The following is a 26,557-nucleotide window of genomic DNA, read 5'->3' as shown; positions in this document are numbered from 1 at the left end:
TCTTCTGAATGACCTTTCAAAAAAAACTGTACTCAAATTTTATTGAGTTGTGCCAACACATTAACCTGTCAGTCTTTCATCTGGAATTATCTGCATCCATGAAGATCCATCCTTTGTTCCATAGATTGCTGTGGTGCATGAAGAATCTCCCTGCAACATATGCTTGAAAGTGGAATGGGGAGGAAAAATATATAATGGAAGCTACACTGGCCTCTAGATGCAATGGGAAGCATTTGGAATATCTGATTGATTGGGACTGCATCCAGACTCACTGAGAAACCTAAATGGTGTCCACACTGCCCAGCTTGTATAGCATTTCATCTAAAATTCCCAGGACGATGCCACCCCTGTGATCTGCCTATGCTACAAAGTGTGAGACCCTCCAAAAAGTCATGGAGTTCCCAGCATGGTGGGTCCATCACAGCAGCCGGCAAGCTGCCAGAAAAAGAGTAAGATTCCCAGATTTCTCTATATCTTTCAGACCCAGTGTAACATGTCATCATCAAAACTCCCACCAACTGATACACAAAAAATTCCCTTCATCGAACAGGTTTGTCCATGTGGATCAGAAGAGATTTAAACCATTGCCTATGTACTGCTTATTGTAATTTCCTTAGAGATATACAGAATTTTCTTATTTTGCCTCTTCTGCATCAATAATCAGGATGAACATATATTTATTATATATAGTATTTTTTATTTTAATGTTAGCATTAGCATTAGAATGTGACTAAATTCTGTGTGACTGTGGTTAAAACATACTATGGAATATCATATCCTGATTCTGGTGATTTTATATGCTTTTATGCCTTCATCTGGATCATTGAGTGTAATAATCAAGTAAGTTAAACACATGTTCAGCAGTTACCTAATTATATAATAGAATGGATTCAGTATATTTATTGGGGTAGCAATAATCTGTCCTTTGGAGCTTTATGGTCTTCATCAGAGGTCCCTAATCCCCAGACTGTGGCCCATTACTGGATTGTGAGCCGTTTGGAACTGGGCCGCAGAACACACATCTCCACGTGCGCAAGCAGCAGGTGAGCACATGAACACACGCTCCATTTGGGCAAGCAGCAGGCACGTGTGCCACCTGTTTGTGCAAATGGAGCTGTGCATATGGGCTTGCTGGCCACTTGCATTGACCCATGCTCTCTCTGCCCTTCCACCGGTCCACAAAGCTGGAAAGGTTGGGGACCTCTGGTGTACAGTACATTTATATCAGTCTAAGTGAGTGTCCTTCTGTGGTGATGATTACACAATAGCAGGGATTCCCTACCTATTTCTCCCCAGATTGTATAGAATCGCTCTAGGTTACCAGTATGCATGCCTTACAGCATGCAGATTTTAGAACATTGCTAAAATGAACTGTAAATTAGCAGAATCTATAAATCTTATGGCAACTAATTCAGTTAAATGCTTGCAGGACAGACAGTAGGAATACCACCATAGAAATACTCTTAATTATCTGGTGCCCATTAAATGCTTCATCCCAAGTATGGCAAAGATGCTACATTTTGTTGCATTTTTAAACATATATCAACAAATATTACTCAGATAAATCTATTTCCACACAAATTAGTTTCCATATGAACATCTGATTAGTATTGTATACAAATATATAATCAAGTCATTCACGTTTTGATTTAAAATATCAAGGTTGTCCCCTTGTTATACTGAGTTTATTTCCCCCCCTTTTCAATCTAGAAGTCAATTCTAATTTGGCACATTGTTTATTTACTTTCTTTCTGTACAGTCAAAATGAAAACTGAATTGGAACACTATAATTTTATATGGCAAGTAAACACTTTTAATTCACAGAAAGTGAATACATTTCTTCTGAGCATGGTAAGCAGAGTTTCCCACATTTTTAAATTAAAATCCACACAATAAAATGAAGATGTCTATGAGTTCCTCTTTTAAATTTTCATTGTTGCTGTTATCAATCATTATATTTTTGCCAATCATTATTTTGAATTGGAAGATTTACTTCCACTTTATTCGAATCTAGCTGGAACCAGGAATTCTTGGCTAAAGATTTTTCATACTAATTCTTGCAATAATAGAAAAACCTGAATTGCTAAACAGGCATCTTTCTCAGTGTACATTTACTGATTGGATTTCCATTTGCTCCATCTTAGCAATGAGCATAGAGAAACTTCTTATATTATCATAACTTAATACTTGGTAGATTTATAGCCTCCCCCAACAGAAGATATCAGAGTGGAAAATACTATCACTGGAAAATATAATTTTAAAACCACATTACTACATGGAAAGGTATATTCTAGCAATATGGAAACAAATAATATACATTATGATAGCTGGAGAATGTGAAATATTATAGGTCCCCTATCCTTCCACAGTTGGGTTACTGATATATATGTGGAATAGATTTCTTTTTTTTTAGACACAAGTTTATTTCTCATTCTAGGACTAAATGGATAATATAAGCAACTGTTATTGTATTGTCTATTAATAATTCTCTTTATTCTTATCTTCAAATCCTTTTGTGTTTCTGCTTAACTAATAATAACTTGATTTATAAAGTGATTAAATCTAAGAGACTTAGTACAAGGCTTAACATGGCCATAGTAAGTTTCCAACTCCAGCTACTACAAAAACCCATACTGTTCATCCTCCTGAGATTATGACATTCACACTTCAGTGGTCCTGAATCATACTGATATGTAGATTGTAGATATGTAGATTGCAAACAATGAGAATCATAATTTTTATTTTATTTATTTTAATTCCATTTACATCCCGCCCTTCTCCGAAGACTCAGGGCGGCTTACAAGCTTAGCAGTAATTCAGCTCATTTTAACAACACTAGACTGGGAAGATCTGATTTGAGCAATACAACCAAACAGGTTTGATAATATGATTTTGATCGTCATGGTGAATAGGTAATATCTAAAAAGCCAGTGTGTTGGTTCCTTCCCTAATCCATCCATCTGCAATATGGATGGATACTAACCACAATATTCCATCAGTTGATCTACAGTACATAGTCTTCATGACAAGAATCTGATTGTGAACTCTTCCTTTCTTTTATCCACTTCTGATTTATTAAGTACATGAAAAGGTCCTACTTCAGGATAACTTTGTTGTAATCACAAAGCAGCGAACAGCAAGATTAACTTTAATTAGTCTCCTATTATGAAAATTCCCACCCATATATTTATCATTGGCCCATGCACAGTTGGAAAAAAAATGGTACATTGGTATGGCTTTTTATGAGCAACTTCGTTTTAAGCAAGGATCAAGCCCATCTATCTGTCACTCAAGGAAACACTTCAGTCTTTTCTTTAAAATGAAATCCACATGTCCATAGACTGCTAAATCTGGACTACAGTACTCCACCATTCTATGTGATATTCCTTATGAAGAATTACCTGCAGAGAAGTCAGCAAGCAGGAGGAGGTGGGGAAGTCGTTCAGAAATCATCCAGAAGAATGAAACAATGAATACACAGACACAGAGACACAGACACACAAACAATGTTTCTCACTCCTCTGCTTCTATTTCACCATCCAACAAAGAACTTCTTCCAGGGTGTTGCCTCTTCTCTTCACTGCGGACTTTGTTTATCTTATCTAGCAACCCTAGCAGCAGGCTACCTTTGCTGCATTCAGAGGACTCCTGGGTGTCACAGAGAATATTATTGTCTGGGGTCTGTGAACCCAGATACCTCTTGCCTGGATGCTGCCGCTTCTCTAAGATTTCCTCACTCTCAGTCTCATCATCCCAACCTCGCTTGCCAGGGTGCTGTCGCTTGTTGTAAGGCAAGTACCTCTTGCCCGGATGTTGTCTTTTGGATAATTCATTCAGATAAGCTAGCTGGGTGCTTGGAATGCTGAGGATTTGATCCGAGAGGGATCTTCTGCCAGGATGCTGCCTCTTCTCCAAATCCGTTACCATTCTCTTCCCAGGGTGCTGCCTTTTGGTGATCCAATTCAGCTGAGAAGCATCCAGCTCTGTACAAAGAAAGGTTTCGCATTACTGCTCATTTGGGAAATTGCCAAATGGTTGTTCTTGTTGCAAGTTATAATTATTCAATTTGACTCAGGAACAGTGAGGCAAAATAGGTGGCTGTAAATTGGTTAAAAAAAAGTGGTCAAAACAAGGGATTTAAAAAAATCATATTTGGAGAAGGATTATAAATAAGTGAACAGATGTAAAAATAAGGCTCTTTATTTCGTGGAGCTGACAAGATCTTTGAGAACGTATTATGGGTACTTTTGTGAAATGGCTACTGGAATAGGGCTTGTTCATTTCCAAAATGGCTGCTATAACCAGTTATTAGGTACCAGTTTACCAGAATGTTACCTGCACTCCTTAGGCCCCCTTGTCCTGCAGGTTGCTCCTCCCAGTTTACAATTGCCTTTATTTCTTGGGCAGGTGGGCTTTGGGATTTTGAAGTATTGAACTGTAGGTGCCCATCATTGGGCATAGACAAGTGTCCATAGATGTATGAGTGGATTCTACTGGAATACTGATTCTAAATGCAAGAACTCAAGAAGTATCATAAATACTTTTTCCAATATTTGACTGAAACGTGTGACTAAGGAACATTAGTTGAAATGATTGATTAGAAAATATTTGGGAAAGTGGAAGGAGAATTCCTTTGAAGTAGTGGTTTGAGATATCACTATTAATAGAGGGAAAGGTGGGACTCCTTCAGTATCAATAAAATATTGACATTAAGATAGTGTGCAATTAACATCATTAGATTCCATATATGACACTAGTCAAACGTGGTCTTATAATAAGTGTTAAACTTCTTATGCAGAGGTTTTACTATACTAGGCTCAAGAAATACTACTTCATTTATCCTAATGGCAAGAAACAATTTTCTGGCATTCCTCACATGATGTTGTTCTTCAGGAACACCATTTTAAACAAGGATGTTTATAAAAATAATTCCTTCCTTCACCTTTCATTAGACTTCCTCAGTTTAGATAAAGAATCAGAAAGGAGATTGAAACATATATGTAGAATTCTTTGGATATATCATTTGCCATCCTTTGATCTGCCATCAAATCCATTATCAAAGTCAGTATGACAGAATGGAGACAGTAAGCCCTGTCTGCCATTCTGTCATATGACTTCCCAGACAAACGTAGGTGAGAGTGAAAATCCGGGAAAAGTACTGAAAAAAGTTTTTTCACACACAAAAGTAATGTTGACCCGGAATTAGGGGATAGTAGCTCCTAGACTCGCAGCTCTCCCTGGAAGATCACATAGGAGCTGTGACCAAGGGGGCCTTCTCCCGGGTTCGACTAGTTCGCCAACTACGGCCTTATTTGGACCTGGATGCCTTACGTACAGTCACCCATGCCCTTGTGACCTCTCGCCTAGACTACTGTAACGCTCTCTACATGGGGCTGCCCTTGAGATCCACTCGGAAGCTTCAACTGGTGCAAAGTGCAGCGGCACGGACACTCTTGGGAGCCTCCCGATACTCCCATATCACACCTCTCCTCCATGCGCTGCACTGGCTTCCGGTTGCCTTCCGTGTGAAGTTCAAGGTGCTAACAATGACATACAAAGCCCTACATGGCATGGGTCCGGACTACCTACGGGAGCACCTTCTGCCAATGTCAGCACCCCACCGTCCTGTGCGCTCCCACAGAGAGGGCCTCCTCAGGGTGCCACCGCTCAAGGAATGTCGGCTGGTGGCCCCCAGGGGTAGGGCATTCCCAGTGGGTGCGCCAGCCCTCTGGAACAGCTTACCAACCGAAATCCGGATGGCTCCCGACCTCCGCACCTTCAGGCGCGACTTAAAAACCTTCCTGTTCCAGGAGTCTGGCCTGGCATGATAGCTTTAATTGGGGTCCCAGTTTGTTTTTACTATTGTTTTTATTGTTCAATCTGTATACCTTCCTTCCTCTGTACACCGCCCCGAGTCCCTCGGGAGAAGGGCGGTTTATAAAAACAAACAAACAAACAAATAAATAAATAAATAAATAAATAAATAAATAAATAAATAAATAAATAAATAAATAAATAAATATTAATTGTGAATATGCAGATTTCCCTACTGTCTTTGGGCTCTTGCAAAGTCGTGGATGCAGGGTCATGAAAGGCCAGCAAGGAAAATACCCAATGTCCTAACCCACCCAAGAACATACAATATCTTTAGGGAAACACCAAAAGGGAACATGTTTAGTTACTTCCTTCTCTCTTATTTATTTTATTTTTATTTTAATACTATTTCTATACCGCCCTTCTCCCGAAGGACTCAGGGCAGTGAACAGGGCAAGAATAAAAATACAGATTACAAAAGTTAAAACAAGATTAAATAAATGCCCACATACTAAAATACATCTTTAAAACCCAATAAAATAACCATAACAACCCCCCCAATCCCCTCATCAGGCCAGGCCAGCTTGTTCAAAAAAGTATGTTTTTAGCTCGCGGTGAAAGGAGTGAAGGTCGGGCGCCGTCCGGAGCTCAACCGGTAGCTGATTCCATAGCTCCGGGGCGCCCACAGAGAAGGATCTCCCCCTGGGGGCCACCAGTCGACATTCTCTGACCGGTGGCACCCTGAGGAGGCCCTCTCTGTGGCGGAGAGGGCGGAGGGAAGTCGATGCCGGCAGCAGGTGTTCCCTCTTATCTACAGTATGCCAGACTTACTGGGTGAAATCTTTATCGTATGCATGTCAGCTTTGCTGGATGGCTTGCTTATGTAACCAGAAAGAATAAATACAAGGATTTCTTGTCTTTCGAGGCTGCTCTCATTTAGAGGAGCCCGTCTTTTTGTTCAGCTGAATAAAAATGTAAAGTTTGAAGGCAACTTCTGGTTTCCTGTATTTTTTAGCAGCAAAACCTCAGAACCTGCATATCAGTAAATTTTCTTAGTCAATTCAAGCTCCCACCTGACATTGGCTGTAGGGAAACTGGAAAGGAAGATACAGGCTGCAGAGAATTCCAAGGTGATTCAAGATCACCTAAACTGGCATGGGGCCACTATAGGATCTGTCTGAACTGCACAGATAACCTGCAGAAGAAAAGGATCCAAAGACACCAGAGGGGAGGGATGTCCAGCAAGTTTTAATTGGAACCCTTAATTAATTCACTGAGGAATTTAATAGCAACTGCACTTTAGGACAGGATCAATGTCATGTTATCAGAGGCATCAGTATTGCTGGCAGGGATCTAATTAATCCCAGAATGATAGCACAATTAAGCCATTAAACTTGTCTGCATCCTCTTTTCCTTTGAAGGCAGACAATAGATAGAAGCAAAGAGGAAGAATTATAGGTCTGTCATATGTATCAACTGGTTTCTGCTTGCTTAGTTATCTGTCTGGGAAAACAAAGCCTTCAAAAAAAAATCTAATGTTTTTCTACCTTTGTTACATTTAGGGGAAAGGAAATGGTTGATAGGGTTCACATGAAGGCCTTTGTGTTCTGTATTTGTCTGATCAATCCTGAAAATTCATGATAATTGGCCCATCCATAAGATAGAGTGAGCCCCGTATAGAGATGTCAAGAAACATGGGTAAACAGAAATGGTAACTTTCTGGCTATTGTATCAAAGCCATCAGCTGTCAAATTCTATTAGAAAGCAGATATATATACATGTCGCATAGCACAGTCCGATCTGTGCCTACTAAGCTACCCTGCTGGATCCCAGAGAGTGCAGTGCAAAGTGCTTCACCACTATTAATGCTAGACTAAAAATCAACAAGCTGAACGTTGACTACCCTGAATATTAGCTGTTTTTCAGAGCTCTTTTCCAACCTCTCTGGGAAGGGCCAAATACCAAATTTTAAAATTATAATATTGGCATGTTTGTTTGAATGTTGAATATGAGTAGAAAATAAAATATCTTTTTCCAGGAAGACTAGTCCGGTCTTCCCAAAATTGCTGTCCTCCATAGGTGTTGAATTACAACTCTCAAAACCTTCCACCAGGATACAACTGAAAAATTTGCCTTAACTTTTCTCCATCTCAGCAAACCAAGAAAGATGTGCCTTATATTTTAACAATTGTCTCTCCCCGCTCTCTCTCCTCCTTAAAAGGGGAAAAACGTGAAGACTTTTCTGGGCAGAAATTGTGCGTATAAATAAAAGCAGGAACAAGATAGGAACTTCATCAGTTGCGTAACCATAGAAGTTCTCATGTTCATATTTACCTTTATCCAGATCCTCTTCTGCATCTTCTACCTTTCTGAAAATGGAATTTAAAATGAGGCTTTCTGCCTCTGGGGAGAGGTCATCAAGGAGACTCTTTTCATCACTGTCATCTTCTTCTGGAAATCGCTGCCCCAAGTTGACACACACACTAGTAAAAGCCAGGAACAGAAACAGCAGCCAACGCCAAATAGAGATGGACATGGCAAGACAAGTTCCTATGAGCAGAATGTGGAGAAAATGGGTTTTAAAAGTAGTGCAGAAAATGCAACATTCCTAATCACTTGGGGGGACAAGGTGTCTTGAGGAGATAAATGAAAGCTCTTCTGTTATTATTCACTTCTAATGAAACTACCCATAGGAATGATCACTTATCACTTTAATTTTCTGCGAGCTCACTTAGGTTTGCCTAAAGATCTTCATACGAATTTGATGTTCCTCTCTGAGCAAAGATGAGTGCTATAGTATGAGAAAACAGTCTGATTTATTCTTCTTTAAGCATGTGGTTTATCTGAAGCCTATTCACATTAAAGATCTAAGGCTATATAAATGTTGTATCAATACATCAGAACCAGTTGTGTCATATTATATACAGCATTTCTTTTAAATGCTTAAATTTGAAGTAGAATACCTGTACAAAATTATTATAACATGAATACAATGCTAGTATTATACTGTGCTGCCAAATGATGCTTTAAATCCACATGGCTTAATTACAATTTTCACGAAATCACTCAGTGTTTTTTTTACTTCAGTGAAATAGATTCTCATGTTTTCAGAACATTTGAAAATGAAAGAAAAACTGTGCTTTTGTGAACACTTAACTCAGTGACTTAAAATACTCTTTAACTTTGCTGGCAAAGTTAACAGCAGTTGTAATTTTAAGATCTCTTCTATCTATCTGATTCTGTGTTATGAGCAAACCATTAACATTTATCCTTTTAAATGAGAATCAATAGGAGAGAGAGAGAAGAAAAAGAGAGATTGTCATTTTCATACACCTTCAGGTTGAAAGTGTTACAAAACAAGATTAAATTCAGAAGGTATATTTTTTTTCCAATCCAGTAAATAGCCTGCTTTATTAACTACTCAGAACAATTGAATAACAGCTGTACACAACTAGATAAATCTGTGAGATGTTCATAAGAAAGGAAAAGTTTAATAGGTAAGACAGCCTGCAGAGGGAAACTAAATGGAATTTATTACCTTCCTTCCAAGTGCTTTAATCCTTGGCTCAGGGGTTGAAAGAATTGCCTCAGCTCCGTATCTTTCTGTAGCTACTTACAGCTTTCAGCTTCAAAGTTGCCTTCCTCTGTTGAATCACAGATGACATCCACCAGAAGTGCCCCTGAGTTCTTTTGGGTAGATGAAGTCTTCTTCCCTTCTTATAGAGAGCTGCCTCTGGACCAATTATGCAAATAGTTGTGAGGTAATATATGTGATGTACTGTGTTGCTCCTGCCTCCTTTCATTGATGTCAGGGATCTGAAATTTGTGCGCATGTTAAAATTCTGACAGTTATGGAGCTGACCTCACTTCGCTAAGGGTTGCTAGAAAAAAATTGCCTCAGGAAATAAGATAAGATGAGGGATATGCCTCTGTGTATAAATTCACATGAACGTTATGTCAAACAATTGTTATGAGCCAATCCCAAGCAGGTCATTCATGAGATCCGAAGAGCAAAATAGAATCAATAAATGATATTATTTCCTTCTTTTTTTCATGGTGTCCTCCTATCTGTAAATTTGCAGTTTGCTAGACAATACTCCACAGTTCACTCATTTCCATATAAATTCCCTCCAAGTAAAATCTTGAATTTTACAGAAAGGAGAACAAGGTTTCATTTGGGTAACAAAGTGCTGTATGGGTGATGCCCCTCTGTTCTCATCTGGAGAGGCTTCTATGTTCAGTTCAGAGATGCTTTTTCTCCACTCATTTGTATATGGGAAGTTTGCTATTTCAATTTCAAAAAAGTTGCAATCTAGAAAATACACAAATATGAATCTGCTATACAACCATATCAGATTTTGACATCCAGTTTCTTCACTGTACATCTCACGGTATTCTGAACATTTATAAAATCCTTCATTTTCAAGTCTCATTTTTCTACAGTGAAGAATATCTAGGAATGGCTTTACTATTATTTACTATTCTTTTCAAATACATTTATTCAATCTTAAGTATTTTTTTTAAAAAAATGCTGCAGTAAAAGTCTACATTCAGATTTTGCATGACTTTAGCAAAATCCTAAGTAAAAGTTATATTAACTTTTTTTAAATTGTCTTGAACCTAACATTGAGATGTTCAAAATAAACTTGTTTGATTTTTTTTTGGAAATAAATTAAACTTTGAGGTTTTGTGTTATTTATGAATAGATGAAAAACCTAATAGTTATACCAACTCCTATAAGGAATAGATTCAAATTATTTTGAAGTTACTTCTCCACCTGTTCACATGTACATGTTTATCAACATGTTTTCAAGATAAACTAGTGATCAATGAAGGTGAAATTGTCATTACAGTCTGAATATCAGAAATAGCTATTTCATATGGATTTAAAGCCAATATTTTAAAAAGAGGCACTTAGTGTAGATACACGAAAGTTATCAAGAAACAATATACATGCTCTATAGTACTAGCTCTGCTATATAACAGTCCTTTATGCATTCAACTGAACAATTGTCAGATGAAATGATCTCTTTATTTTAAGCAACACCTGACACAGTGAGCAATGTCTGTATTTGAGTGTGTGTTTATGTTTGTGTGTGTGTGTGTGTGTGTGTGGTCTGTGTCTCTTTGTGTGTGCAATACACTAATTCCACAATCCTGTCACTTCTTTTCAGAGATTAAACTATTTGTGTTTATTGTGTGCCTGGATTTATAATGTTATGCACCTGAGGGCAAGACAAGAAGTAATGAATGGAAAGATAGATCCAACCTAGCATTAAGGAGAAATTTCCTGACAATTAGAACAATTAATTAGTGGAACAGCTCAGTTCCAGAAGTTGTGGATGATCCACCACGGGAGACTGGACAGCCATTTGTCTGGAAAGGTATAGGATCTCCTGTTCAGGCAGGGGGTTAGACTAGAAGACCTCCAAAGTGTCTTCCAACTCTGTTATTAGATTGTTATCTTGCCTTTATTACATCATAAGTAACTCAAGGCAATGAACATGCACAATACTCCTTCCTCCTCCTAATTTTACCACCACAAGAATCCTGTGAAGTGGTGTTTGGCTGAGACAGAGTGACTGGCCAAAAGTCACCTGGTTGGTGACTTTTGGGGAAAGGGGCTACATATACAAATAATAACAATAATAAATAATTTCATACTATATAAACAAAATCTATGCATCTTAATAGGACAAGAAGCCACAAATATTTGCTAATGAAATGAAAGAGAGACCAACTGATATATGAGACTTCTGAAGCTTTCACTGAAGTAGCATAATAAATGTGACGATCAAGTTGAAATCTTCTTTGGTAACTTGCTGACATTTCCACCCATCCCTCTACTAGTTGGCTTCTTGGCCTTCTTCTGTCATGATTGTGAAGTTTTGTTCTCTAGAAAATTTACAGCTGTAAGCAGTTGTTCCTGGAATGGCTTTATGTTTTGGGGTGGAAATCAGACTATTAGATGGATATTACAGAAATGTGAGAACAGACAATTAAGCTTTATTTTTTAAAAAAAGAAACAAACCAGAAACATATCATCACTGAAAGCAACAACTTCATTTTCAAACATATGTTAATTTTAGACTGCTTAGACTGAAGAGATGAATTATTTTTAAAACTGTCAAACAAAAGTTGTCCGTCTTTTTGCTAGGTTTCAGATCTATTTTTTTATTAATGTTAGAAAATTTGATAGGTAATAAAAGAGAAATGTAATGTTTCACAGTTCTATAAGATGTCTGTCGCCTTTTATTTAGGTCTCTGTCACTCTTGTTTACAACACTAGACCCTGAGACTTTAGACCCTTAGGATAGTTATTGTTAAAAAATTGGATTTAGGCATCTGGAATTCATTTTTGTAGACCAGGAATAAGAAATGGAGGAACAAAATTGATCAAGGATGGGTTAGCAGTCTTGAGATGTGGTGACAGCTGCTCTTCTGAATGGAAGCCTGAAAATTTCTGTAACTCTAAGAACATGGTGTGAATACTTAATAGAGAATTCATCAGTCAACAATGGGCTATTAAGAATAATAGCAAGAATAAAATTCAGTATTTTCCTTTTCACTATTTGTTCAGAGTTCTAGACAATAATGTCAAAAAAATGACAATTGGTGCTGAAGATGAGAAATTGATCAAGTACCTGAATTTTCCTGCTATAAACGTAATATAACAAATGGTGTTGCCATTTTGCATCCTCTGTACAATGAAGGAAACAATTGGTGGATGGTCAGTTTAAATGGTCATTTATCAGAAGTACACAATAGCACTGAAATACTCAGCCAGACATGATTTAAATGTTTAAAGTCAATAGCCTTTAACAGAAGGCTGAAATAGCTGTTAAGACCAGCCCATTGCATTTGTTACTTGTATAAGAAAGGAGGAAGGGAAGGGGAATGGGGAGAGGGAGAGGAAGAGGCAGGGAGGCAGGGAGGGAGGGCAATGGAAGGTTCCAGCAAAATGCTGTTTATTTTATTTCATTATTTCCATAATCTTATAGTAAAGGTTTCAATTTTCCAAAGTTGTCTGGACCCTTAATTTGTTAATAACTTTCTTAGATCAAAATCCAGTTTAGCTTTTTTTCCTTTTATTTCCAATTCATTAAATTCTTAAACTTACAGTTAATTTTCTTTTTTGTTTAAGAAGAAAGGTAAACTCACAAGGTGGCTTTTCAAACTTGTTATTCTGAAAATTTCTAATAGCCTTAGAATAGTAAAGGCAAATTTCCAAAAGTGATCAGAAAGTGAGGTTTACAAACTCAGTATCTTTTGAAAGCCTTCACCATGGCTGTGAGCATGATGGTTGATTCCTCCATCTATTAGTTCTCAAACTCACAAGAAACCATTGTCCTATAGTCTGCATTCAAGGAATAACTGGTCCTAGCACCTGTGCATGATCTGTTGTCCTCTCCTTATATGGAGAGGTATCAAAGAACTAGTCTACTTGCCAGTTCTCCAACAGTTCTTAAGGAAAGGAATCTTTTAAAAACTTATTTAGTTATGAGGGGGTTTTTTATACTACCTTTTCAAATAGAATTGTCCAATTTCCCATAATAGCAATATGGTAACAATAAAATTGCAAACTAAAAAAGCATAGAATTGTATAATACAAACAACTAAAACTAACTTTTTTTAAAAAAAATCAGTTTAAACAAGATGTCTACGAAACAGCAAATACTGCAATCAGTAACCATGAAATGTTTTTAGACACCAGAAATAAAAAGAATAAAAGAGCCACAGAGAAGAGGTCTTTCCCTAGAGTCTAAAAAGAATACAGAATATAAAATAACAGAGTGGGAAGGAACCTTGGAGGTCATCTAGTCCAAACGCTCTGCTCAGGCAGCAAACTCTATACCATTTCAGCCAAATGGTTATTCAATCACTTCTTTAAAACTTCCAGTGTTGGAGCATCCACAACTTCTGCAGCCAAGTTGTTCCACTGATAAACTGTTCTCACTGTCAGGAAATTTCTCCTTAGTTTCTAGACTGGTTCTCTCCTTGATTAGTTTTAACTTCTTGTCCTGCCTTCATACCTCTTTGTGGGGAGGTATTATGAAACTGAGGGTTAACATCTAGAAAGCTAACTTTCAAATGGCTGCTCAATGTTCCTCCAATTAGATGTCCTCCAAGTCATGACCTTAAAAATCTTCACAGCTGAGTTCAAGAATATGATGCAAAATGCCATGACTGATAAGATTTATCTCATGGTGGCTCTGCAATAGCAAACCAATTTCATCACCTCATCATGTTGTTATGCCCCTAATGGTGAGAGAACATCCAGAACAAAGAGGCATATGGTGCTACCATTCGATACCAATAACCATTCATTATTGGCAAATGTTCTTATGTTGTTGTTAGTTGCAAAGTCATGTCCGACCTATCGCAACCCCATGGACAACCTTCCTCCAGGCCTTCCTGTCCTCTACCATCTTCTGGAGTCCATTTAAGCTCACGCCTACTGCTTCAGTGACTCCATCCAGCCACCTCATTCTCTGTCGTCCCCTTCTTCCCTTGCCCTCAATCTTTCCCAGCATTAGGCTCTTCTCCAGTGAGTCCTTCCTTCTCATTAGGTGGCCAAAGTATTTGAGTTTTAGCTTCAGGATCTGGCCTTCTAAAGAGCAGTCAGGGTTGATCTCCTCTAGGACTGACCGGCTTGATCGCCTTGCAGTCCAAGGGACTCACAGGAGTCTTCTCCAGCACCATAGTTCAAATCTGAGGTCTACTTTTACACATATTAATGCAGTTAGTGAGATTAACATGAATTTTCAGAGCTTGATCGCTGCATCAGGAGGGTATGAGAAAAGTTTGCAGTTTAATTTCTTCCTACAAAACTAATTTCTCCTTTCATGAGACTAATCAGGGAGACAATGCCGAAGCCTGTATTTATGCAGAGTAGGTGGACAGTTCTCTCACTCTGACATCCATGAAAATAGTTCCAGAAACAAATTCACACTAAACAGAAAAATCTGTATCCCCAAAGAAGCTATTTTCCCTTCAATAATGCCCTGACTGATGACTGATGGTGCATTTTGAAAATTCAGCCAAAGAATTTATAAGGTAACCAGAGAGAAATCCATCTTTGTCTTTTTAAGACATGTCTTTTTTCTTCTTTATCCATGAGGGTCCTTATAAAATATTTGGGAAATCGATTTATCTCATTTAGCCATGTGTCCAAAGATTGATCTGATTTAACAGGGGAAGTTCTGAGTTACGTTTTCTTAATCAGAAGTTTTATTTGTTTGTTTGTTTGATTCCTATAGCTGCCCATCTCAGTAAAAAAAAAAAACTCTGGGTGGTTCACAATTCAAAAACCTATATTAGAATTAAAATCTCAAAAGCATTTTAAAACAATAATAACAGTAAAAAGCATTGAAACAATAAAAAGCATTAAAACATCTAATTCAAGTACATACAAAGCAAAACATCTGGCCTGTTAATAACATAGGAGGCGCATGTAGCACCCAGGCGTGGGAGCAAAGCTAGGTTTTTACAGCTTTATGGAAGACTAACAGGGTTGTGGCCATTTTAGTCTCTGAAGGAAGGATGTTCCACAGAGAAGGGCCTGCTGCAGGCTACTAGTTTTTTAGTCCTTGTCAGCCAACATCCTTTGGCTGATGGGATCTTTAACATGCCCATCCTATTTGATCTAATTGGATGGGTAAAAACTCTGGAAAAAAGTGATCCCTCAGGTACTTTGGTCCCAAGTCATGTAGGGCAATATAGATGACTATCAGCACCTTGATTTACTCTCTCCTTCTCCTTTATTCAAACATAAACATTTTTTAAACTTCCTATAACTATTATCAGAAGAGCATCAAGCAATAGGACTTTCTCTAGATCCAGAAAATGTTTAATTTATTTATTAAGAAAAGATATATGGCTGCTCAGTTCTCTCACGGTGACTCTAAATGGTTTACAGAAATAAAACTCCAGTATAAAATCCAATAAACTCCTGGCCTCCTGGCAACAACAATCAAACTAAGCACATGATGGGCTCCATATCACCCTCGGGGCTCCAGGCCTACTGGCAGAACCACGTCTCCAGGGTCTTTCAAAACAGAGCCAACGTGAGGGCCAACTTTATTTCTCCAGGGTTGATATTTCACAGGGAGTTAAATGAACCTAGCAGCAAACTTGCATCTTTCTGTCTCAATTCTGTCTCAAAACTCTGCTTTAATTGCAGATCACAAGACAGCCCTATTCAACATTTCAAACAATTCAGTAGCTTGGCCAGTATAAAAGTGTAAATCCCTTAATATCCTGACTTGCTTGAAACAAACAGCAAGTCCCTTGAGAAAACATAAACTGGGAAGACAGTAGATATTGAATCTCAGATAATGAAGAGGAAGACTGGCACTGAATGAAATGAGGATATTAATTTATAAGCAAAGGAACTCTTAATAGAATTAAGGAACACATTCTTCACAGGACACAAATAAATCAGCTCAACTATTTACATCCATCCGAAATGTGGTTCAGATTGTTATATTCAAAATGTTTATGGTCTGCGGAAAGGGATGAAGAACATTGCAGAATCTGTCAATGGAGCATGTCACTTAAGATAGTCAAACTGATTTACAATTTAATGAGGAAGAATAACTGCAGTGCTATGGCATTAATCCTCCACATCACTTCCTTGAGAGATTTCTTGGTAATAAACAGCCTGTTACATGGTTGACATTTGATATGCTTAACTATACACTTAAACACAGAATTAAAGATCTTTGCAGATCTGCTGATATATTTCTATGTTGAATTATTAATTGCTTAGCATTGTTTATGTTGTGTAGTGAGTTCATTGCGCAGGAATGAAGACAAGGCGAGTGAGTTCAGCAATGAACATGTTTAGTTGCTTGCAGGATCTGAACTAGGGAACTGGGCTGCAGCTTGCAGCAATTTATAGCCTGGCCCCTAGGCGGCAGCCAATAGGTTTAAAGCAGCCTATTGCTGCCTAGGGGCAACCAATAGCAGCCCTGGAGACAGGGTGTCTGAGATGCTGGGAGTCGTTAGCTAGCTCCAGCTTACCACGTGGTGTTACAATTAAGCCCAATACATTGCAGTTTATATACATTTTGTATTTATGTCCATGTCCTTTGTGCTAGAGAAATGCACCAAGAAAACTGAGAATCTTCAGGAACACTGCATGCAGTTGTTCCATGAGCCACCTAGGTGTGGTTGTTAAGGGATTTATGTTTAGTCTCATCTATATGTTTATAAGATCTAGATCTTTTCTGCCAACATTTGAGAAGGAATAGAAAAGGTAAAGCAGTGAATATATAAGACCAATCTGAGATTTAATTTAGCTAAGTTAGTAGTTATAAATTTGATTTGTCATTTATGGGCCTTGTAGGGAGATACCTTCAAATCAGTCCAGACTCCTGGCAATTGCCTGGATCGCTCCCTGAAATTTTCTTGGCAAGATTTTCAGAAGTGGTTTGCTATTGGCTCCTTCTTAGGACTGACAGAGAGTGACTGGCCCAAGGTCACCCAGCTGGCTTTGTGTCCAAGACAGAACTAGAACTCACAGTCTCGTGGTTTCTTGCCTGATTCCTTAATTATTACATCAAACTGGTTCTTTTGATCAGTCTATTCTAAGTTAAAACCTGATTCTTTGATACTATATTATTCCATCTAGAGAATGTTTTGCAAGCAGGGGACTATTCTGAGTTTCTAGATTATTTAATGACCAGGAATGCCGATTTCATCCATTGTACCCTGTTCTTAAAAACAGAGCTAATCATGGTTATACATGACTCAGTACTATGCATAATGGACTATCATAACACATTTTGACTTCAGTAAATAGCAACATCCAGTTGCTACTTGTCAGGGTTAGTGGCTAGTTAGGAGATTCTCCAAGGAATACCAAGGCTGTAGGCTAGGGTAGGAAGTTAAATAAGAGATTCCTAAAGAAAGCAATATTACACCAGTTTTGTATTGTTTCCAACAATGTGAATGTATCCATAAAGTCCCCAGGAGTTGATTCACTGTGAACAAGACGTTATCATAACCATAGTTCTTTCAAAAATTTGATTTGAAACTTGAACTCCCACTTCCAGGCAAGCTAATATTCCTGACTGTCTGCAAGGGCTGAAAATGTATTTACAGAAACAAAAGTGCTAAATCTTTCTTTCCTGCCAGAACAGTAGCTACACAGGAGAAGAATTGTACCAAAATGTTTTTTCTATTGTTCCATCAATCTTATCATCTAAAGTGGTTGTCATGAACTGTTTTTAAAATAATTCCTTGGAATTTTATCCAAAGTACTTGATGTTTGACAAGACTTTCTTTGGTCAAAAGATCTGAATGGAAAAAAGTTGTGTAAAGGAATATATTCATAAAAGAAGTGTGTCTCCTTTAAAGAGTGCTAAGAATTTCAGCCAGTTCAGAAACTGGTTGCCAGAATATTAGTCAGCTTGTCAGACAAAGCATGTCTCTCTAGTCTTTCGGTGCCCATTACAAGGAAATGTTTTTTATCTTAAGAGGCTAACTAATGGTGAGAGACAAGTTATCATAAGTACTTCTTTGTTTGTTTGTCATATTTAAGAACTGCCCATGCCCATTACAGAGTGACTGGGCAATATATGCCTCCTCACATGTACTCTACCTCTGAGCATCATGTTGTTTCTCTTCCACATCTTCAACTGTCTCACATATAGTGGACAAATACCCAAGAATAAGGTCTTCCTGGTCATCAGGTGATGGTTGCAACATGCTTTTCAGATAAGGTTTCCTTTGGTTATTTTGGGGCAGCCAGAGGTAAATTTAGGAAGAATGTGGCGATAATTATGATCTTCAGTATTTGCCTTGCAGCTGTGGCTTTGGTGTTACTCTGAAACTTCACATAACAATTTTATTGGCGCTTCATGATTTGGTTTTTGGAAACTAAATTAGGGTGTCCCAACTGGTATACTTTTAAATTGTTTTGTTATGATTGTTAGTTTAAGGATCAATCCAACAAAAAGGCAGGGCTGAGTTTAGTAAAAGAGTACGTAACACATTAACAATTTTCATGATAGCACAGTGTTGTTTGTTTCCATTTGTTTGTTATTATTGGTTACTGGACTACAGAGAATCTCCAGCAATTGGATAAAGACAGCTCGGTTAGAGGACACAGACCTGACTTTAAAATGAAATCTGAAATATTCCTTAATGAACAATACTCCAGCTCAAAAATGAATCACTTTGCATAAAATTAATTCCAATAACCATTAACTTTCCTGTCAGCATCATTTATGGTAGGCTTACCTTTTCAACTGATCTCATTATCTGAAATAATATTTAGTCTCCACAGGCAGACAAGCATCTTTGGTCTTCCCACTCATTCCAGAGAAAGGTATTTCCATTTCCATGGGACTCACTAGTTCACAAGAGACAAAGATGCTTTAAGGAACCTTTTGTCGAATGCTTAACATTTCAGTTCTTCCTTTCAAGTAGCACATGCTAACATCCCCAGGAGGAAAAGCTGTTCACTCATGAATGGTGTGAGGAAGAGACAACCACAGCCATTGCACTATTCAGACTTCCCCTGCACTCTTTTTTATTAGCTGTAATTATAATAATAATTTTACTTCTAGTACATCTCAAATACCCCCAAGAGTCTTGAACTGAGAGGCTTTGTTTACAATTAATGACTTCATTATCCAATAGATATACTCAAGTGAGTCTATAAAGAATACTAACATCCTAACCTTTTCCTTAAGCATTGTTCAGACTTCTTCCCTTCCATCTTTTCCTTAACAAAAATAGACCTACTAAACAAACACCTGGACAAAAAACCTATAAGGAAGCTTCAAAAAATCCTATAAATAGCTTGAGGAAATTACCATATCTGTATGTAATGTGAACCCAGGAAGCAAAATTCAATAGACAATATCAATATACCTTCTGAAAGAAATTTTCTCTCCAGTTTGTTTGCTTAAGAGCCTGATGCCTCCAATTAGATATTTCAGTATTTAGATTTGGGTCCTGAACTCCCACTATCAAAATGAGCTAATATTACTGGCTGTCTGGAAGTGCTGAATGTGTATTTACAGAAGCAAAAGTTGAAGTAGCCTAAGGACCACTCGGGACGACAGGCTAGTTAACAACAGGGTTTATTTAGTACAAGGCAAACATAGAATAACTTGTCCGGCTTTTATAGCCGGCAGCTGGCAGCGAGGGCCAATCAGGAGTGTTCATTTTGGCGCCGCGTCAAACCGGGACCAATCCGCGTCGTCTTCTGTTGACAGCTCCGGCTTCCGCATGGTTTGGTGTTTTGACAGCCGCGAGCTGTCAGTGGTTGCGCCTGCGCTGTGCGGGGAACTTTGACAGCTCAGGCTTCCGCCTGGTCCGGAGTTTGACAGCCGCGAGCTGTCAGTGGTGGCGCCTGCGCTGTGCGGGGAACTTTGACAGCTGTCAAAGTTCCCGCGTGTTTTTCTGTCAGGCGGCTTCCCTAGTTTTTACAATCTGTTAATGAAGTATTATTACTGTTTACATATACAACACACCCCTTACCCCTCCCCTGGCGCGTTTCCTCCCTCTTGGACGTTGGAACCTGCCCACTGATAGTCTCTTAGGTAGGTGGGGGCTCTTCGATTCCTGTTGGAGCGGCGAAGGGGTGGGGGATTGTCTGGTTCTGGTAGTTCGTTCCCCTGCTGTTCTTCTTCCTGGTTTGGCATAGGAAGTATTTCCGGGGGGGGGGTTGTAGCTCGGAATGCTTTGGGTGCTCAGAGTTGTGTGGTGGTTGTCTAGGTCTGAGTTGGTCAATATGGCGGCGTATGTTGCCGTGTGCTTGTGTGGCAATAAGGTATGAAATGGGTCCGGTTTGTTTTAGTACTGTCCCTTGGACCCACTTGTTTTTATCCGTGTATGACCGTGCCCATATCAATTGTCCTGGGTTGAGTGTGCGGTTTGGGCAGGGGTGCTCTTTTTCTTCTGGGTATGTCTCAGGGTGCAGTCTATCGAGTCGTGTTATTAGCCTCCTCCCCCATCTCAATTCCGCTGGTGATTTGCCCGTTGTTGTGCATGGGGTTGAGTGTTGTGACAAGAGGAACTGGCTGAGACGCCTCTGCCAATTCCCTTTAACGAATTTTTTCAAGGCTTCTTTTGTGGACCGTACCATAATTTCAGCCATCCCGTTCGACGATGGGTGGAACGGCGCCGACGTTACCAGCCTAATACAATTCTTCATAGCGAACATCTGAAATTCACGAGAGGTGAATTGAGGTCCGTTGTCTGAAACTATGGTGTCTGGAAGGCCATGTGTGGCGAATATTTTCCTTAAGGCTTGAATAGTGGATTCGGACGTTGTTTTTCTAAGGGGAGTGACTTCTAGCCATTTAGAATAGCTGTCCACTACAATTAAGAAACTTTGGCCCTGGATAGGTCCTGCAAAATCTAAATGTATACGTGACCAAGGGTTCCTTGTAGTTTCCCATTTGTGGATCGGTGCTTGGGGTGGCTCGTTTCGGGTCGCCTGACAGGTATAGCACCCTCCCACGTATTTTTCTATTTGTTTATCAATGCCTGGCCACCATACATAACTTCTAGCCATCGCTTTCATCTTTACAATGCCTGGGTGTCCTTCATGTAAAATGTGTAATGTTTGGTCTATGTTTTTCTCTGGTATGATGACCCTATTTCCCCACAGCAGGCATCCCCTATGGGTGGAGATCTCATTTTTCCTGTTAAAATATGGTTGGAATTGGGGTTGTGGGTTTTGAGCTGGCCACCCTGTTGTGGCCCATTTGAGGATTCTGGTAAGTATTTTGTCTTTGGCTGAATTGTTGGCTATAATGTTTGCAGTCAGGGGGCAATCTGGAAGTTGGGAGATTGCTAAAATCAGACCAGCTGGGGCTGGGTCAGAGTCCTTGTTTTGCATGGGCAGTCTGCTGAGGCAGTCTGCGTGTCCTAATTCTTTTCCTGGTTTATGTATTAGTTGATAGGAATAGGCTGCTAAGAATGTGGACCACCGTAATATTCTCGGAGAGAGAATTTGTGGTGTAGTTTTATTCCAAGTGAATATGCCCAGCAGGGGTTTGTGATCAGTAAATATAGTAAATGGCCTCCCATAAAGGTAGTCATGAAATTTTTTGACCCCTGCAACTATTGCTAGGGCTTCCCTGTCTATTTGTGCGTAATTTCTTTCTGCTTTGGTCAGAGTGCGTGAATAGAAGGCTATGGGTCTTTGTGTACCGTCCTTGAATAGATGACTTAATACAGCCCCGATTCCATAGGGAGAGGCATCGCAAGCGATGCATATTGGGGTATCTTCTCTGAATAGGGTGATAGTTGAGCTGCGACAGATAATCTGTTTTAATGATTGGAAACTATTCTCATGTATCTTGGTCCAGGACCAAACAGTGCCCTTGTCCAGGAGCCTATGCAGGGGCTCCGCGATAGTGGCTTTATGGGGGATGAAGGCATGGTAGAAGTTTAATAACCCTAAAAAAGCTTGAAGCTCTTGTTTATTCCTTGGGCTGGGTGCAGTTTGAATAGCCCTTAGTTTATCTGTGGTGGGGTGGATGCCCTGGCCGTCTATTTTGTACCCTAGGAATTCAGTGGATGTGACTCCAATAGAGCACTTTTCTCGCTTAAGTTTGAGGCCGGCTTCTCTGAGCCGGCTCAGCACAGCTGACAGCCTGTCAGCTAAGTTTGCTTCGTTTTCTCCGGCGATGAGAACATCGTCGAAATAGGGGCAGACCCCGGGTATTCCCTTCAGGGTCTTCTCCATGATACCCTGAAATATACCTGGGGCCGCCGATATGCCGAATTGGAGTCTCTTTACTTTAAAGGCACCGCGGTGGGTGACAATTGTCTGGGCTTCCGCGGTGTCCTCAGTGACAGGCAGTTGTAAATACGCCTGCGTGAGATCGAGTTTTGCGAAAATGGCGCCAGAACGGATGGAAGCAAATACGTCCCTTACCGCTGGCACCGGGTAAGCGTGGGGGCTGAGGGCTAGGTTGACTGTCGCTTTATAGTCTGCACAGACTCTCACTTCTCCATTAGGTTTAATTGGGGTGACAATAGGGGTCTCCCAGGTCCCCCCCTCCGTTGGTTCAAGCACCCCGAGGCCTATGAGGCGATCAAGTTCGTTTTCTATTTTTTCTTTTAGGGCAAAGGGTACTCTCCTAGCTCTTATCTTAATTGGTTGGATTGCTGGGTTTAACTGTAAGGAGATGGGGGTTCCAGTGTATTTTCCTAAAGTGCCATCGAAGACGTCTGCATATTTGTTGCAAACGGCTTCTAGGCTGGGTGAATGAATTGTGTTTACCCCCGTTATGGCGATCCCTAGCGGCCCGAACCAGTTTAACCCTATCAAGTTGGTGCGGTTCCCTGGCGTAACTAAAACCTCTAAGGGACCCTTGAACCCCTTGTACTGCACTATGACCTTAGCCCTCCCTTCCAGAGGAATGGGGGTTTTCTGGAAGTCAGCTAGGTGTACTTGGGTTTGCCTCAGGGGAATTTGTCCCTTGCCTTGCCGACAGATCTCCTGATACGTTTTTAATGAAATTAAGGAGACTGCTGACCCTGAATCCACCTCCATGTGGCAGGGTACCCCCTGAATTTTTTACCCAGACCTTAACCTTTGCGCTTAGGCTGTTTACCCTGTCAATTGTCTCTACCAGGGGCCCTGGCGGTTTTTCTCTGCTGGCCTGGGTAGCTGGCCTACCTGGGGAGTTTGCCTCCAGATCATGGACGTTGTCACGGCCCTTGCTGCGGCACACCGGCTTGATGTGGCCGGTCTTTCCGCAATTGTGGCATTTAGCGTTTCTGAATCGGCAGCTTCCCCGGGCATGGTTGCCCCCGCAGCTGGCACAGGCGGCCCGTTGCTCGTAACGTGGCGGCGGCGGAGGGGGGTTCCTGGACCTACGGCGGTCTGAAGTGTCGCCTCTCCTTGGTTGCCTGCGTTCCATTCTGCGCTGCAGGGCTTCTCCATCGGTGAAATCCACCGACTCTTCGCTGTCGCTGAAGGTTGCGCTCTCTTGGAAGACGGTCGCTGGGCTCTCTGGGGTCGAGGTTGTCGGCTTCTTCTTGTGGCTGTGCTCGTAGGCCATTATTTCTCTGGTCAGCTCTGCCAGGCTCATGTCGGGTTTGGATGTTAGCTTCTTCTGCAGCTTCTCGTCCTTCAGACCGATCACCACCTGGTCTCTGATGCGGTCCTCCAGGTCGGGGAAACAGCAGTTCCGTGCGGCGTGTCTGACCCCGGCGATGAACTCGTTGGCGGGCTCGTCCGGCCGCTGTTTCTTTTGGGCGAATTGGACCCGCCAGTACAGTTCTGAGCGAGCCGGCATATAGTACTTGTTCAGCTGGTCCACCAGGTCCGCGTAGGAGACTTCTGTGATGGGCACCGGGCTGAACAGGCCTACGGCTGCATCATACACTGGAGGTCCGCTGATGTATAGAAGAGCGGCGGCCTTTGCTCTGTCATCAGTGATTTTACTGACGAGGAGGAATCCCTCGACCTGGCCTAAGTGTGATTGCCATCTCTCGGGATGGCGGGTATCAAATTCCCTCACACGCCCGAAGTTTGCCATGTCGTCCGGTCCTGGGTTGCTCCTTTGGAAGTTAAAACTTCCCGTGACAGCTCTTGCCGGGAACTCTCTTCCTCGGCCGTGACTTCAGCTCCGGAGCGATCCCACCTTCGTCGCCAGTGAAGTAGCCTAAGGACCACTCGGGACGACAGGCTAGTTAACAACAGGGTTCATTTAGTACAAGGCAAACATAGAATAACTTGTCCGGCTTTTATAGCCGGCAGCTGGCAGCGAGGGCCAATCAGGAGTGTTCATTTTGGCGCCGCGTCAAACCGGGACCAGTCCGCGTCGTCTTCTGTTGACAGCTCCGGCTTCCGCATGGTTTGGTGTTTTGACAGCCGCGAGCTGTCAGTGGTTGCGCCTGCGCTGTGCGGGGAACTTTGACAGCTCAGGCTTCCGCCTGGTCCGGAGTTTGACAGCCGCGAGCTGTCAGTGGTGGCGCCTGCGCTGTGCGGGGAACTTTGACAGCTGTCAAAGTTCCCGCGTGTTTTTCTGTCAGGCGGCTTCCCTAGTTTTTACAATCTGTTAATGAAGTATTATTACTGTTTACATATACAACACACAAGTGCTAAATCTTTCTTTCCTGTCAGAACTGTAGCTGCAAAGAAGAAGAAAGGTATCAAAATATTTTTCAATTGCTCAATAAATCTTAACCTCAAAAATGGGTTGTCGTAGTCTGTTTTTAAAAATAACTGCTGGGAATTTCATCCATTACATTTGATATTTCGCAAGACTTTCTTGAGTCAAAAGGTCTGAGTGCAAATTTTCTTGCATGAAAAGGCCAAAGGAATGGCTTGTAAGCATTGGGTGTGATTGCTAACATTATTTGATGTACATACTAGGGTTTTTTAATATTGAAATACCTAATGAACTTTAGTCTACCTCTGGGGAAGGTTCAGTTATTTCTACAAGTTTAGTTGTGCTTTTTGTATCAGGAGCTAGGAGATAATTTGCCTTGGGCATGAAGTTTTAGAATATGGACAGTCATTATTTATGAACTCCAGTGGGAAACACACAAAACATTTGCTTAAACCTGTTTTGTGTGTTTACCACCACAAAAAGAAAAAAAAAAGGTTTTGTTGCTAGGCCATAAATGAGTATAAAGAATTGACTATTTCTGTTGAACAGTTGCATTCTTTGAATTTTTGCTCCATTGTATGGAATCTGATTATTTCTAAACAGAACAGAGTTTGAATGACCCATCTTCCAATTTATTGCGAAAAGCAACCAATTTGTTCTGTCATGCAGAAGTAGCACAGTTATAAGGGAACCATGTACTTAGCTTACGTACTTACTTACCCACATGGTCAGATCATTTTAAATGTCTCATACTCTTCATAGTTAGAAGAAGTATTTAAAGGGTATCCAATGGTTGCAGAATTATCACATGAGCCACAGGATACACAGAATATACATCAGCAATTATAACACAACAACTATATATTAAAAGTAGAAAATTATTATTTTTATTACAAAAGGTGCAAGATACCACACAAAGTAAATCAAACAAAATATCAACATTCTTATTGACCAAAAGGTGCATGCACACACACACACACACAGAGAGAGATCGGTTGTACCTCATTATTTTATATAAATAATATATTCAGAAGTAAATCTCTTTGGGGAGCAACCAGAACCACATCGTGCAAACCAAAGACCAAGATTTAAAAAAAATCTTCCTTTTTGTTTTCCTAGTGAATAACAATGACTGCGAATTTAAGACATGGTTTAAAATTCATTATTCCGCTCCCAATGTTGAAAACAAGCCCCCCCTTGGGATATTATCCACCGCTCTCTTGCATGGATCTATTGTAAAACAGCAAATTACAGAGCATACAGCCATGAATGTGCATGAGGGGGATTGTTTGGGCAAGACTGTGGATTTAAAACTCTGAGAAGAAGAAGTAGCGGAAAGCAGTGGAAAACGGTGGGTGCAGAATTGAAGTCCCTGCTCTGCTTGTCCCTTGTATAAAAGCCAAATTAATTGCGAAAGTAAATTCCCCAGAGAGAGAACAGATTTAGTGGGCCCTGTAGATGTTCTAACTCAATATATCTTTATAAAATGTCTCCAGAAAGAAAAAGAAAAAAAAACAATCAAGAAAATACAAAATGCAGAGTGGTAGCAATAGAGAATGTTACAAAATGGAATACATGAAAACGCAGCACATTCTGTCAGGAGGCCTTGAGCTGGCTTCTCTTTGAACTGAGAAAACTTATGGGAACTG

General features: G+C 40.2%; 1 protein-coding gene across 2 annotated transcripts; it reads right to left on the bottom strand.

Annotated features, from left to right (window-relative positions):
* Positions 1–1,550: 1,550 nt before the first annotated feature.
* Positions 1,551–9,944, bottom strand: TRH (thyrotropin releasing hormone). 2 transcript variants are annotated; one of them, XM_083351800.1, is made up of 3 exons: positions 9,353–9,944; positions 8,149–8,364; positions 1,551–3,983 (listed from the first exon to the last, which is right to left on the bottom strand). In XM_083351800.1, the coding sequence occupies exons 2-3, from the start codon at positions 8,348–8,350 to the stop codon at positions 3,514–3,516; spliced, it is 672 nt and encodes a 223-aa protein (XP_083207926.1). In that variant the 5' UTR covers positions 8,351–8,364; positions 9,353–9,944; the 3' UTR covers positions 1,551–3,513. The 2 variants fall into 2 exon arrangements, with proteins under 2 accessions (XP_083207926.1, XP_083207927.1); XM_083351801.1 differs by having other exon boundaries at positions 9,432–9,472.
* Positions 9,945–26,557: the final 16,613 nt, after the last annotated feature.

The sequence above is a fragment of the Vipera ursinii genome, assembly GCF_947247035.1.
Source record: "Vipera ursinii genome assembly, chromosome: 2".
Classification (NCBI taxonomy): domain Eukaryota; kingdom Metazoa; phylum Chordata; class Lepidosauria; order Squamata; family Viperidae; genus Vipera; species Vipera ursinii.
Note: the sequence above shows the minus strand (reverse complement) of the source record. Positions and strands in the feature narration are given on the sequence as shown.

What these genes read in the sequence shown, in the direction of transcription:
- TRH (XM_083351800.1), bottom strand. Translation starts at nt 8,350, where the DNA reads ATGTCCATCTCTATTTGGCGTTGGCTGCTGTTTCTGTTCCTGGCTTTT. An exon ending in AGAAGAGGATCTGGATAAAG is followed by an intron (nt 3,984 to 8,148) that starts GTAAATATGAAC and finishes TTCTTTGTACAG; the next exon opens with AGCTGGATGCTTCTCAGCTG.